At 36.4% G+C, this 15,318-nt stretch overlaps 1 protein-coding gene across 6 annotated transcripts in view; it reads right to left on the reverse strand.

The window, feature by feature from the left end:
- The window catches only part of Mp (collagen XV/XVIII-type protein multiplexin), a 567,976-nt gene that overhangs the window by 7,702 nt on the left and 544,956 nt on the right, over nucleotides 1–15,318 (reverse strand). For 5 of the 6 annotated variants that reach the window (XM_076523939.1, XM_076523938.1, XM_076523937.1 and 2 more), the window contains 5 exons: nucleotides 10,304–10,333; nucleotides 8,927–9,296; nucleotides 7,412–7,773; nucleotides 5,793–5,897; nucleotides 193–442 (listed from right to left, as the gene is read on the reverse strand). In XM_076523939.1, coding sequence (XP_076380054.1) covers nucleotides 193–442; nucleotides 5,793–5,897; nucleotides 7,412–7,773; nucleotides 8,927–9,296; nucleotides 10,304–10,333 — 1,117 coding nt within the window. The remainder of the gene's footprint in view (nucleotides 1–192; nucleotides 443–5,792; nucleotides 5,898–7,411; nucleotides 7,774–8,926; nucleotides 9,297–10,303; nucleotides 10,334–15,318) is intronic. The other variant, XM_033478557.2, reaches the window with a different exon arrangement.

A 15,318-nucleotide genomic window follows, 5' to 3' on the forward strand; every position in this document is an offset into this window, starting at 1 on the left:
ATATATGAAACTTATACATAAAACTGGAATATTTAGCCTATAGTTAAAGCGTTGAAATACGGAGAATCTATTATTTTCAATAGTATCGTTCGTTCTTGACGAAAAAGAACTTGGTGGACCATTCTGACGGCAACCGAATCTGATCCATCTAACACGAGGACGCAATGATATTAATATTTGACATTCTTTCACCTTGTCTGACGCCGTAGTTGTCTCTTTCGCTGAAAATATGACCTCTGCCGAGTCCCGCGTCTTCTTTTTGTCCAGCCAAAGACATTCCAGGTGTCCCCGGTGGTCCTGGAGGTCCTGGTGGTCCTGGAACTGGAATGTACTTCCCTTGAGACTCAGCCTGTCCAGGAGGTCCTGGAGGTCCTGGAGGTCCTGGAGGCCCTCTTTCTCCGGGAATGCCAGGGAAACCATCATCTCCTTTCGTTCCTTTCATCTATATTGGTCCGGATACAAATACAAATTTAATACCATCTGATACGTACAACAAATTCCATAAACAGACCGACTTTTGAGGAAAACGCTTTTCAAATTCCAATAATTTCACGGAACAGGCCTATCGAATTCGAATTTGGCAAAATCCATACGGTTTTTAGTAAATGACGAATCCTGATGGACAGTGTATTGGTAAATTAGAAATAGCTTGTAAAACAAAAATGGACAATTTGGGAACAGGAGATCGGATTATTCGAGCCTTGCATCTCGTTTTCATAATTGTTGACAATCGGCTACTATAAAAATGAGCCGCGAGGCTCGAATAATCGCATCTTCTTTTCTCAAATTGTTTAGAAACAAAGTAATTTTAAAGTCAATTCAAAGTAATTTAAACATTCTTAAATTGGCTTATATTTGAAAAATGTAAATGACGTACGAGCAAATATGCCCAATTTCATATTCATGCGATACAAAAATAATATAAAATCGAAGTATTATACTTTGGAAGAAATGTCTTAGTTTTGAAGTTGAAACAGCTTTGTGGACAAAGGTTGAATTGTTTAAAATTTTGAAAGTCGAACAAAATTCAAAGTTGTCCTCAATCAGCTTGATTATCTTTATTAGTTACAAATTGTTTTTTACTATCAATTTCTCCTTATCAATAATGAATATCACGTTAATTTATTATCTGTACTTTGTTCGTTCGAATAGTTCATGATAAAACCTAAGGAAACGTAACGACAGCATTCAGTAATAACCTCTAGAAATGAAACAGCTTTTGTGTTTTGCTAACAATCTCCGATAACTTGCAGATTCGATCGGGAAAAAACTAATTTTATTTATTCGGATTAATCGATTGGCAGCCCGTGGTAGTAAATTGGAAATTGGAAATTGGAAATTGGAATTAGTATCGGAGTGTGGAGTAACCAATTAATAGAATGCGATAACGTTATTATAACTTGCCTATCTGCTATGTAATTTAATCACCGTCTACAAATAACGCGAGCCTTCGTCCTTTCATTTTCTATATAACGTAAAAACATAACGTGTATTCATAGAGAATACACAAACAAAATTCCTTCTTTAGAGAAGATTTGTATACCTGTTATATATAGAAATAAATGAATTGGGTACATAAATCAATTAATACTTTTTTGTAAAATATTTCTATACTCTTTCTATCCAAATAAATGAATCGAATACATAAGCGAATTAATACTCTTTTGTAAAATATCCTCCTGTCCTTCCTATAGGAACAAATGAAAAGAACACAAAAACAAATTAACATCTTTCGAAAATCTATACCTATTCCAATGTTTTAATTTCTGTAACAGCCAACAGATCTTAAGACTTTATTCACCGAAAATCTATTAACATAACGTTTTTTCGTCATCAATATTTAAGTGTTCAAATAAACGTAGGCACACAATCAATATAAATTTTCTATTGTCTCTTATAAAATATGATATTATTATAATCGAAAAACTCTTAATCATTGTAACCGTGATGATAATGATACAACAGGGGGTTGAAACGACGGGAACAGATAAGAATCTACATCATTTTTCAACAGTTTAGCAACGATTTTACTGTTAGCATATCGTTTTTGTGCGCTAATGAGCACCAGAAACTGCGAAATCTGTTAACTTTGATGCTTCGTTATGGATATTAATATTCGGACACTTTTTAAAACGCAATAACTCTTTCAGAACTGTTCAAAACGTCTTGAATTTTTTTTAAATTTTTAGTCTACTAGACCATAAATAGAATTTTTTTTTTAATTTTTGCTGTTTCTTAGAATGACAAAAGAAAATAATAGATTCTCGTTTTTTTAAGTTTTTTTATCTGAGCCTATAACGAAAATTTAAAAAATGAGGTTTGTAGATCTCAATAAATTACATGCACGCTGAACATTTTATTGAAATCGGTCAACGTAAAGTCAGGTTACAAGCGTTAAAAGATTTGAAAAACTGCAGATTTCTCGCATTTATTGATCGAAAGTATCAAAAATCGGGACAAAACAGAAATTTTTGCGATCTTTAATTGTTTACAGTTAATACCAAGGTCAACCGTTCAAATTTTCAACGTGTACATAACACAGCGAGATCTATAAAACGCATTTTTTAAATGCTCAGATAAAAAGGTTGAAAAATGAGAGTTCTTTTTTATTTTTTTGGCATTCTAAGCAATAACAAAGTTTAAAGAAAGCATTCTGGGGTGAAACTTTACCTTACGGGTCCAGAGATCTTTGGCTCATTTATATGTTACATGACTAATTTAATATTTATATGGCTAATTTATATTCCCGTAGATCTTGTCGAGAAAACTCCAAAACTTCAGGCCCCAAGGTGCGAAAATTATTGGTTCATAAGTTATACGTGTTCAAAATTGATGCAAAATAACCCTATTCCTAATCTTAACTCTTAAAGGAAAGATTGGCCGAGTAAAATATGGAGCATTCGAATTATAATACCAAAATGACTACTCATCCATGCCTGCATTGCCATTTAGTGGCTTTGTGAGTAGTTTCTTTTATATTTGTGTTGTCGTCTAGCAACGCCACTCATGGAACTACGTCTCCGGTTGGAGTATAGCTGCCCCATTGCCATAGCTATCGGTCGCTATTGGCCGACGGCGACCTTCGTCCCGTTTTCGGCCAATAGCAGCTGGTAGTTGCGTCAGTGGGGCAGCTAGTGAGAGGGGGAATGTAAACACAAAGGTATATTCTTATCGCGTGAGGACTATGTATATGTATCAATGTGGCGTCGCTTGCTCAACATGCCAAAACGCTTGAAATTCATCTTTGAACGCGTATAACTTTTGAACCAATGGTTTGCGCACCATGGGACTTGAATTTTCTTTTGTGTTTTCTCGACAATATACATCTACGGAAATATACATAAAAGAATCAAAAATCTCCGATCCCTTAAAGTAAAGATCAGCCTATTTTAGTTATGGTCCCTTTGTTATCTAAAAAAGAATTCAAATCGTTTAGTCGAATTCTAAAAATGTTATTACGTTTTAAAAGGTATCCGAATATTAATCAGAGTCGCCTAGCATCTGGGTATGTGAACGTGTCCATTTTTGATCTATTATAGACATTTCAGCTTCTACCGACGAGTGTGAATCGGCATGAATTATGGGACGCGTCTTCGCGAGATAGGAGCTGCACGGAAACGCAATAAAAGCGTCGGCTGGTGCCTTATGTTCGCGGGGCTTTTAAAGCAAACTGTAGTGAATTAAATTCTGCCACGAGCATTCGCCGGTGCTTGTCAGTTGTCAACTGCGTCGCCGAACTTTCGATGAATTTCTGTTTGCCGTGCAGTAGGAATCGGGTCGCGGCATCGGTGACCGATAAGGATGGGACGAAACGAACAAAAAAAAAGAAAGAAAAAATAGAGAAATCGGGAAAAGAGGAAAAAAAAAGAGAAACGAACGGGGCCGGGCGTCAAACACACACTTGTATTAATTTCCGTCGGTGCCGTCTTTTTACTTCTTGTTCAACGAGACTTGTTGGTGTACCGGGGGGTGATCTACGAGCCCCGGTACAAGACCGTGGTTGCCAAGCTGCTCGTTTCGAGTAAAAAATGTTCTGGACTGTTTGAACTTGTCCGCCCGCTGCAATCCAGGACACGCGGACCAGACCCGTCGATTTTTTAAATAAACAGGTTCGAATTGACTGTAGCGGATCCGCGCAGCCCAGTGGAAACACCCGGAGAACATCGAGTGAATTAATACGTTTTCTCACACAACATACGGAAATTTACGACGATAATTATACAATCAGGATCGGCCGTAATGCTCTATTGTTTAAGTATAATGAAGTCTTGAGGCCCAGGCAACCGCAAACGTCAGTTACATTGGTTACACGCACATGTAATCCGTTATTATTTTGCAATCGAGCGTTTACCGGCGTAGTTTTACAATCGCAGTTTCTACTTTGTGAATAACAAAATTTGTTTACTGCAAAATATTGTAGTACGTTTCATCAAGCACGTCCTATATTTTTGTTACCGTTGCACGGAATATTGTAATATTTACAAATTAATTTCAAGACAACGGTTGGACCTAATAAGAAGACATCTTGCGCGTATATTTGTACACGTGTAAAATAGTAGCACACATTTTTATAAGCGACTTTATTGAAAATCGCGAGAGTTGGTAATAAACATATCACGACGTGACAATCGAGTGTTTCGAATCGTTTAAAAATTTGGTCTATCGAACGCGATTTTTTCCAAAATTAAATATTACAGCGAGCAAATGCAGACCCCGGTTCACGGGGCATTTTTCATTGAAACGACCTGTCCAACAATCTCTGAAAGTTCGCAACAAAGGTCGTAGATTACAGCGTACATACATCTCACTTTAACCAGTCACTTGCCACGAGACAAGATAAAATACGCATCCATTAAGTTTATTTGTTTCACGTTGGAAGCCCTAACGTTTTCTTTTCGTCTTTTCCTTTCCGTTGCCGTGTGTGAAACGCAGCATGACTCAAGCAGAGAAAGTAGCACGAATTTTAATAGCTCGAAAATGTGTGGTGAAATGCAAGTTCTTCTGCTAGCTTCCAGTATTTCAGAGATTCTTGTAAAAGGCGTGACCCGTAGTTCCATTAATATGTGATCGTATGTTAATATATTCCATTAATATATAAATAAATAATTGCGAGGTTCTTAATGTTATCAAATGCAAGCTCTGTCGTATGTTTCGTAATGAAAGTTTGCGCAAGATCACTTTTTTTGTTTTAACAGACGTGTGTTGTTCCGTTGTTCCGAGTTATTGAAAATACACAAGCGGCAATGTGAGCGCAAATACAAATTATACAAGCACGCAAGAAGTATAATCAATATGCAAAATTGAAAATAAACACGAGAAAAAGACAATGTAATCTTATATGGATCAACTTCCATACGTTTCGTTTATTTTATAAAATGATTCATTGTAAATATTTTGACCTGCTCGATCATTTCAATCTTCGTTCAACAAATATAACGTCCGCTGACGAACTTAAATTTAAATGTATTTCATTCATCCAGTTAGCTTTTTATCGTATCAGCAGAAAATATGGCTATGATTCTTCTCAATTAATAAATATGGCGAACGAAAAGTTAATCGAAAAGTAATAAAGTGGAGTTGAACGATATCGAGTAAATTTATACAGAGACGTCGCGTGTCTTCTGTTCAAGGCTTGTTCATTTAGAGATACGAACAAAGTGTACATATTTGACGTGTTATACTGGAATATGAACGACGTTAACTCAAACATATAGTATAACTTCGAAAGTTCACCGTCGGGCATTGACCATTCGCAGCTCTGATTTTGATGAGAGACAGTAAATTGTACTTACACCGACGGAAACTCCGTAAGAGCTCAGTGATCCGGGCTCTCCTTTTTCTCCCTTGGGTCCTGTTGGTCCAACAGGTCCGGGAAGTCCAGGAGTTCCAGCACGGCCCTGTTAGAGATCGTTACCGATACATAACGTTCATGTTCTACCTCCTGTCCATGAATATTCTATGTTCATTAACCCTTTAATTAATCTCGTGCGCAGTAATGCGACCTAGCAAACGTTCGCTCCATTACTGAGATTTCTAATTTTATCGGATAATTATTACACTACTCGATACACGGGATGATCAATAAGTCAGATTAATTCGATATTATTTGGTTCGTGCCGAAGCTTCTCACCGTTGCAGGATCGTAATCAATAGCGCTTCGATAAATGGGTTATGAAGCCGCAATGATGAACGTTCGTATTCGAAATTTTGATTTGCCGAACTTCAAGTGGTTTAATAACGTTTTTCATGGAGATTAACGGACTTTGCTGACGACTCGTTGTTTTTTTTTTAAATTAGAAGGTATGAGATTGTGTAATACTAAATGATTTCATTGAGCAATACTTACTTTCATACCGTTCTGTGTTCAGCATTCGAAAAAAAGAATCGGTATTTTAGAATTGAAATTTTCACACGTTAATAATGCCACCAAATAAATGCTATCTGAATTCGTGACAGCAATATTATTATGCTTTAATTTCGATACGTTTTAATAACGGTTAAAATAAAGATTAGAATTAACCGAAACTTCATCAGAACATTTCTGTCCATACATTTTAAAGAAGCAGCGAACACATAGTCCAGCAAGCATGTCTCTTTTTCTAATACCAGAGATTAAGTTTTCGCATAAGTAATGTGCCTTTTCAAGAAAATCTAATCAACAGATGCATTGAATTTCTTTCAAAGTGAGACAATTTAAGGTAATGCACCATATACTGGCAACAAATCTAAACTTTTTTTCTAATGTTGTGTACTACATTCCCCTTGTGAAAACTTAATAGAAAATGCATTGTATGTGAAAATTATGAGTTAACTATTTTACACTATCTCTTTAAGAGGCTGGCAAAAAGTATTCAATCAAACTTTAGAATATGAAATAATTATTTTGTAGTATATTCAAAATGAAATATGGAGTTTTACATGTATTTAAAAAAATATTATATGCTGTATATTGTACATTGTATTTTGTACATTGTATATTGTACATTATATGTTCAACATTGTATATTGAACGTTGTATATTGTACATTGTGCATTTTGCATTGTACTTTGTACATTGTATATTATAAATTATATTATTGTACATTGTATATATATTGTGATTCTATATTATACATTGTATTATTGTACATCGTATATTATACATTGTATTATTACATATCGTACATTTAAAAAATATTAGTAAAATCAAGAATGCTTCTATTCTCACAAATATAAAGTGTTTCATAGACAGGGGATGGGTTCGTTGAAATTGTAACACGATTCCCCCCACGGATACACGAGTAGATATATCGATAGCCGCTTGATTTGTTTGATCGAATACTTTTTTGTCAGGGTTATGTGGAAATAAATTGCGGGGAAGTTGCAACAGCTAGATTGATCGATAGAGTAGTAAAAGAATAGATGCTCGTACCGTCCATCCTGGCAACCCAAACTCTCCCTTGATTCCCTGTTTGCCAGGTGGTCCCATGGGACCTGGTGGTCCCGCAGGACCAGGTTGCCCGGGTCGTCCTCTCCTGCCCCTTTTGCCCTCCTCGCCTTTGATGGTGACATAGCCATCAGAGCTTATTATTGCTGTCGCTCCTGGCGGACCTACGTCGCCTTTTTCACCCTTGCCCGGTTCGCCTTTGTTGCCTTGAGGTCCTTGGATGCCATTCACACCAGGAATTCCGGCTGGTCCAGAATCACCCCTGTCTCCTTTCTCGCCTTTGGAACCCTTATCTCCTTGGTACCCGCGCGCCCCGGTCTCGCCTTTCTCTCCCCTTTGTCTTAACCCTAATTAATTAACAGCAACGCATGAGAATGTTTTCGACTAGATTAACAGTACTAAGCGCCACCTCGCCCGGAAAGATCGTGCCTCACCGTCATAGAACTACAACGGTGGGGAATTCTCAACGAATGAATCAATTGTTTGCTGGCAAACAATCATTTTCTGAAATTTTGTATACATTGTAAGAAAGTAGCATTAGGTTTTCGAAGCTTTTTTCTGCCTGTTTGTGTTAAATTCTCGAGAAAATATAATTTTTCTGAAAATTGTAAGAACTCAGAAAATAAAGGAGAAAGATTGACTAACATTTTGTGGATAACACAAAGGTAATACTAAAGAACTAATGGTCTTCAAGAGATTTGAACTTCTATGAGGGTGGACCATATCGTTTTTCTAACCGAATCGCGAAGTGGAAATGCTCCCTTCGAAGTAATCCAGTGTAATCATTAATCACATACTTCGTTATCCTTTAAGTGATTAATCAATGCAGTATTTTGTCGAACTTTGTTAGACCAGGAATCAAAGTATCAAACGTTGTTACAGTCGTAGAAGACTATACAAGTATCAATCAAGTTTCATTTAATGAAACTTAGAAGTAGTGTAGTTTTGTGATGTACCAAAGTTTATAACTTTCATAACGAGAACGTTTTCACAAACTGTGTTTGAAGTGTTCATAGAGAATAAAGCTTTTTTTGAAGCTTATCACTGAAAAGCCGATTTGTCTAAGTTTCAATAGTACTGTAATTTCTGAAGAAGAAAAACGCAGACGTATTTTCAATAGAAAGGAACCAAATAATATTAGACAGGACCTTGATTGGCTCCTCGAGAATGACACACGAATTTCTCTTTATGAAAACTCGTCCATCTTATCGCAACACATACCAACATTTCTTAACTATCGAACATATACCGATTTTCTCTGAAGTAACTGCAACATCAACATTAAGAAATCAACAGCAACCTCTCCAAATCGCTAAAGAAATCCTTCCATTATACCAAGAATATTGAGAATCTTCACAATTCCATAAAGAAAAAGTAACCATTTCTACAATTCCTTTCAACTAAGAACTAGCAATACGACATGTTGATGCCACTTTTATGCTTTCAGTAAAAAAAAGAGAATCGACAAACCAACGGTAATGAGATCTTTTGCAACTTTACCTATATCACCAACATTTATTTCCCCAGGACCGTTTAACGTTGTCATGCCTGGTGGTCCAGGAGGTCCTGGTGACCCTATTTTGCCTTCCGGTCCAGTGTCACCTTTGTCACCCTTTTCGGCCGGTCTTCCATTTTCGCCTGGAGCTCCAGGAAGTCCTGGTGCTCCCGGAGCACCAGGTTCGCCCTTGAATCCTTGGGTACCTCTTGAACCTTCTTTCCCGTGATCACCCTTGGCGCCTTTCGACCCTGGTTCGCCTCTGTCTCCTTTGGCGCCAGCAATACCTGGGATTCCTTTCTGCCCTTGACTTCCTGGTACTCCTGCTTCACCCTTCTGTCCCGGTCGCCCTGGCCTCATCGTGATGTCCTCCGTCTGGAATCACGAGCGGCTGTTAGTCAAATGTGTTTTAACACGTTTTTAACACGTTGAACGCCACGTCACCCATATCTGGGACAATTTTCGTCCAATTAAAGCACGGTTTTGGAGGTAATTTATAGTAATCTTATTTGTAACATAACTATGATGAGTATAGACAATATAGAGTAACAACAAAGTATAAAGTAAACAAAAACAAACATTAAAAATATACTTATACTAATGATAAAATAAAATAATAAAATATAAAATATACTTATATTAACAAATTGTACTTAAATTAAAATTTGTTTTTAAAATATTATAACATTTTATTAGTTACGATAAAATTCGTTAAAACATTGTAAACATAATTGGGGCGACTCTGGACACTCAGGACAATACGTTATATGTAGTTTGTAAATTTTTTTCCCTTCGTGGCGCCGGGAAAAACTCTACCGATTTACGCTGGGCGTTCAACGTATTAAATGAACACATTTTTCAGTCGATAAAATAACCAAATAACCATGACTAGAAAATTCACGGTTACAAATTCACTTAATCCGTTGTACTTTGACGAGTCTGACTTATAACGGAAATCTCATGTAATAACTCATTAAGCATGAATGTTATTCCGTTCTTTTAAATCGGAAGAAAATTCTGTTCTCTTGTCATCAATATTTAAGCAGCGAGTAAACGTAGGCAGGCAACAAATAAAAATAATAATAAATAAAAAAAGTTCTAATCTCTCGTCCTATATGAAAGTAAAAGTACGGGAAGGGGTTAAATAGGTAAATAAATATTATTAGAGGTGTCGATACCGTGATATTAATGAAATTCAAATAAGTTTCATCACGTTTTCATGATATCAATAATGTTTTGAAATTCCATATTAGCGACTGAATCAAATGTAAATTCTCCTCCAATGACAATTCAGATCTGTGTTAATTCGTGTTTCTCCTGATTTTGATGAATTCGAAGTAGATCTGTACCGTGCTCAACCTAAATAACGTATTGTTACTCACCCTATAAATGCCCCGCGGCTTCCAGCTGGGCTGCATGCGCATAATAGACGAAATTTCTCTATTTAATCATCGCCATAAAGTCGTGAAACTGAAGGCAGCCGACTTGCGGCGCCAACTACCCCTTTGAAACGTCTAATGATCGCTGACGAACAATCCCCGCTCAAACAATCATCCGTGTTACACGACGATACACTCGCAATGCCATGATTCAACCATTAGTCCGTTCTATGTTCATCTGTTACAAGCTTCGTCGCAGAGTTAGTGACAAATTGATCATTCGCTTCGATGATCTACGAACGGCGAGTTTGGACTGTTCGACTGTTTAAGTTCTACGATCACAGAAGTTTATAAAATTATGCCAACTCCTGAATTCAACATCCTGTTTAGTCCTAGATGCCGTTCGAATAGATGAGATGTTTCAGGATAAAATCATGGTGACGTGTTCTTTTAGATAGTAATAGGATTATCTTGACAGCAATTTTTATAAAAATTTCGCTCGACGGAGAAGTGCAAAAGCTCTGGAATGTAAACAGACGTTTCCGGAACAGTTTTACGGAATTGCAAGTTATTCATTCGGATTAGGTTACTGCTGGACCTTAGATTGGGTGTTTGCTGGACCTCCATTTGCATACTGTTTTCCCACTTTGCTTTTCATTTCTACTTAGTTCTACATTTCCATGGTGTACTGGCTTAAATACCCCACTCGTTGCTGGCAATAGGGAAACGTGTCGAAGGAAAACATCATTTAGCCCGAAACAAACAACACTGTTGTTTAATTTTTGTAAAAATTAACGCATTAGCTACCAGCGTGACTAGCGTGCACAGCTATATTTATTGGTATTTATCGTATTAAATACATCGCATCCTCTTATAAAATATGATAAAAATGTCGTCAAACAGAAGCTATAAATTCTCTAAATAACATGCCATGCCACAATTTAAAATAATTAAGGTAAGTCCGGGAGAGTTCGGACAGTGTAAATACAGTAAATTCTCCCTAATTTTTCTTCAGCTTGTAAATAAAAATGGACAATTTGGGAAGAGGAGATACGACTATTCGAGCCTCGTGGTTCATTCTTATAGTTGCCGATTATCAACAATCATAAAAACGAGGTGCAAGACTCGAATAATCGTATTTCCTCTTCCCAAATTGTCCATTTTTGTTTACAAGCTGAAGAACAATTAGGAAGAATTTACCGTATCTCGAAACGACGACGCCATATGGCGTTGTGCTAAAAGTTGGAAAACCTTTTTAATAAACTGATTGTTGATCACGTGTTGCAATTGTCGTGAAACTGTACCCTGTACTTGCAAGTTGTGTATAAAGCTTTAGACGGATCTGAATGTTTTTTGCACTATTTTAATTTTAAGGGATATACTATGCATAAAACTACTGTATAACCTCACAATTGTACGCATATATTCATTTCTACTTTACATTAAAAATGCTGTCGATCTCTCTCGTAATTCTGGTATAGATCGATTATACTAATTCGGGAGAGACCGACCACATTTATTATTCCGTTCTTAAACGAAATTTTTATTCTTCTTCTACCCGGTTTTCTTCAAGACGAATTTGCTTTCTTCTCAAATTGAAAATAGCTTAATTTCCAAAGAATTGGCTTAGCGAGACAGTACCTGTGTTTCCACAAACAAGTGCAACGCGATAGGCAACTTGTAAACATTATAAATAGTTCAGAGAACATTGAGACAAAGGAGAACAAGGGAACTATAAAGAAACATAGGAATGTTTCAGTTGAAAGGAGAAAGAATGTAAAGAAACGTGGATAACAATTAGAACAATCATCCGACTCAAGCAGAGATAATCCAGTTTTGCAAGAAAGCGACACGTCATTTGAAGAATGGAACCAAAATGAATGCGTGAGATGCAAAGAAGACTACAGTAAATTCTCTCTAATTCACGCCCAGCTTGGAAACAAAAATGGACAATTTGGGAAGAGGAGGTACGATTAATCGAGCATTGCGGTTCGTTTTTATAATTGTTGACATTTGGCGACTATAAAAATGTGCCGCATCACTCGAATAGTCGTATCTCCTCTTCTCAAATTGTCCTATGCACGTTCGTTTTATTCCAAGCTGAGCGTCAATTAGGGAGAATTTACTGTATTTCGAAACCACAAAAGTTGACGCCTGGCTTAAATGTGTGAGGTGTAATTGTTGCTATGACGAGGTATGCTCCAAATATGAGAATTTTGTGATTTAAGTGGGAAACTGAAGAAAAAGTAACATAAAAATTACTTTTTTTATTTGTAATACTTTTTGTAAGCTACAGTCTATTATTTTTCGAGGTCGAAAATGGAAGTGTATATTTTAAATTGATGCAAAATATTGTTTATATGTACGTTAAGTTACTCAGACATTGCTGTAATTTGGTTAATACGATTAAATTCTGAAAAGCCACAGCAATACGATACTTTTTTCAAAAAGTGGTCGGACTCTCCCTGATTTACCCTATATTTAGAAAACTAATTTGATATTCTTGATGTGTTAAAGAAGAGTTTTCTTCGTTAATTAGAAGATTACATATTTTGGACAGAAAATAAAATTGTTATATACAGTAAATTCTCCTTAATTTTCCTCCAGCTTGTAAACAAAAATAGACAACTTGATAAGATGCATCTCGTTTTTATAATTGTTGGCAATCGGCAACTACAAAAATGAGCCGCGAGGTTGGAATAATCGTATTTCCTCTTCCCAAACTGTCCATTTTTGTTTACAAGCTGAAGGAAAATTGGGGAGAATTTACCGTATTTCTAAAATCTGTATATTCTATCTAAATTCTAATTTCTTAGCAGCTAGTCTCAATCGTTAGACACTTGTATTGTATCTAATAACATGATCAACGTTGATCTTAAAGAATTAAGTTAAAAAATATTTAAAAGAAAACCGATAGATTAGCGGAGCCGGTTACTATGGGACGATCAATTACTGTATCTTTGGTTTCTTTTCGGGCATACTTCGTTTATTTTTGAACCAATAAATTTAATATTTCTTGTTCGGGATAAATACAAAGTTAATTATGCTCGAAAATGAACGCCACGGTAACCGGATCCACGGTCTGCGTGAAATGCTTATGTTAAACAAACTTCTATATTTCTCCGACAAGAAGGTCCTTCTGAAAGGAGAAATTGGCGTTCGGATCAAATCGACGATGCACGGTGGTTGATCAGCGTTGTGTGCAGGTAATTGAATCTTCAAACGTGCACGCGAAAAAGTGAGGAAACGGTTGAAAGAGTAGACGGAGGCTTGAATAGAGAAACACTAGCAAAAAGCGGGCAGAGCAACGACGCGTTCACGGGTCTATCCGTGAATGCATGTATCAAATCCACTCGATCGACACTCGTTTATTCAAATGTTTTACAGCCCTCCGCTTCTGTAACCGTTATCGGATCGAGTGTACTTTCTTTTCGTTTTATCACGCCGAATGGTCCGGTACGCCTATTTATCAACGCCAGTATTTGTTCCCGTGTATGTCATGCCGGGGGTCACCTAGACCATTTCCACCAAGTGGTTTCGAACTTTCGGACTTCGATCGGCCATTGACAGAGAAAGCGCTGCATTCAGGATGGGCATCTTTCATCCGCCTTCTTCTCTTTTATCTTCAAAGGGGCCTTATCACGATCGCTCCCTAATACGCCCGGAGTGATTGAAAAGCTGCGCCGAATTACCCGTAATTCTATGGACAGCCTGTTCTATTATAGTATGTGGGACACTTTTTATAAACTCGATGAAAAAGGTCCTTCACGCGTCATTGAATCAATGATCTTACTAAAAGGTTTATTCGAGGTTGCATGATGCGAGATGTTATTAGCGCGTCACCTTTAACGAGGCGCTACAAATTTTATAATTTACGATTGCTGAAGTTGTAGATACATTTATGACGAGTTTATTCGATAAAGTTTCATTGGATCTGTGTATGTATATCGTAATAAAAATGACTGAAAATCTGAACAAATATATGCTTGTTAGTTTTATGAAACAATATAAAACAGCTGCTTTTAGTGCTTCGTAAACCTGGCGTTAAGGAGAATTTAAAACTGGACTTTAACAATGAACTTTAGAAATGGAGTTAAAGTGTATATTGGTCTATAACAATGGCAAAATTGGATTCATTTAAACTTCGCTACGATTTTTATTATAATACACGCTTGACTGAACAAGCTCATGTAAACATTTCTCATTGAAACATTTTCATAATTTCAAAGCAATTGTAAAAGAAGAAATCAGAATGTAAAAATGTAACTTTATTTACTTGATTCCATTAATTTTCAAGAAAGAATTCTTGTATAATAATTTCGAAAGTAAGCTATTTTTATGAACTTTTGTCCACAAATCCACGAATAACGTAAAAATAAACTTTCCTGAAATATGTAGACGCATTTTTCAATTGTAACACAACATTTCGTGTAGTTGCATTTATTTATTAATTATCGGCGAACATACAATCACGCCAAAATTAAAGTTAGTGGACAAATAGTGGAGCTAGCAGTCATGAAACAATAGATTGCAGTTTTTTCTCTTTTACATCGAGATCGCTTGATATGATTGAATGTTCTTCAGCGATAAGGTGTATTCGATATTAATTCCTTTTACTCGCGACTTTTACACGCTTTTTTTTTATCACGCAAGGGACACCGGGAACGTTCGCAAAAAGGCAGCAACCTAACGGCAGGGCAGATTTCTTAGCCTACTACCCTAAACCGACCTACTGCCCCACTATTATCTTCTCACGGATGTATATAGAGATACACTGCGCTGACAAGCGGGAAATTATTTCGAAAACCTTTACCTGGAACGGAATTTTCGAGGACAATAGCGAATTCGCTAAAAAACAGTACAGAAATGTTCAAAATATTTGTTCTTTCGATCTCCTTTCCCTCATTTTTTTTTAAATTTTACCAACATGATTAAAAACATTCCAAAAACAACGTTTCACAGAAGAAAAGCTGTTTCAATAATTTTGTACGATAAATTATTACTTACATGCGATAAAT

The sequence above is a fragment of the Megalopta genalis genome, chromosome 7, assembly GCF_051020955.1.
Source record: "Megalopta genalis isolate 19385.01 chromosome 7, iyMegGena1_principal, whole genome shotgun sequence".
Lineage (NCBI taxonomy): Eukaryota > Metazoa > Arthropoda > Insecta > Hymenoptera > Halictidae > Megalopta > Megalopta genalis.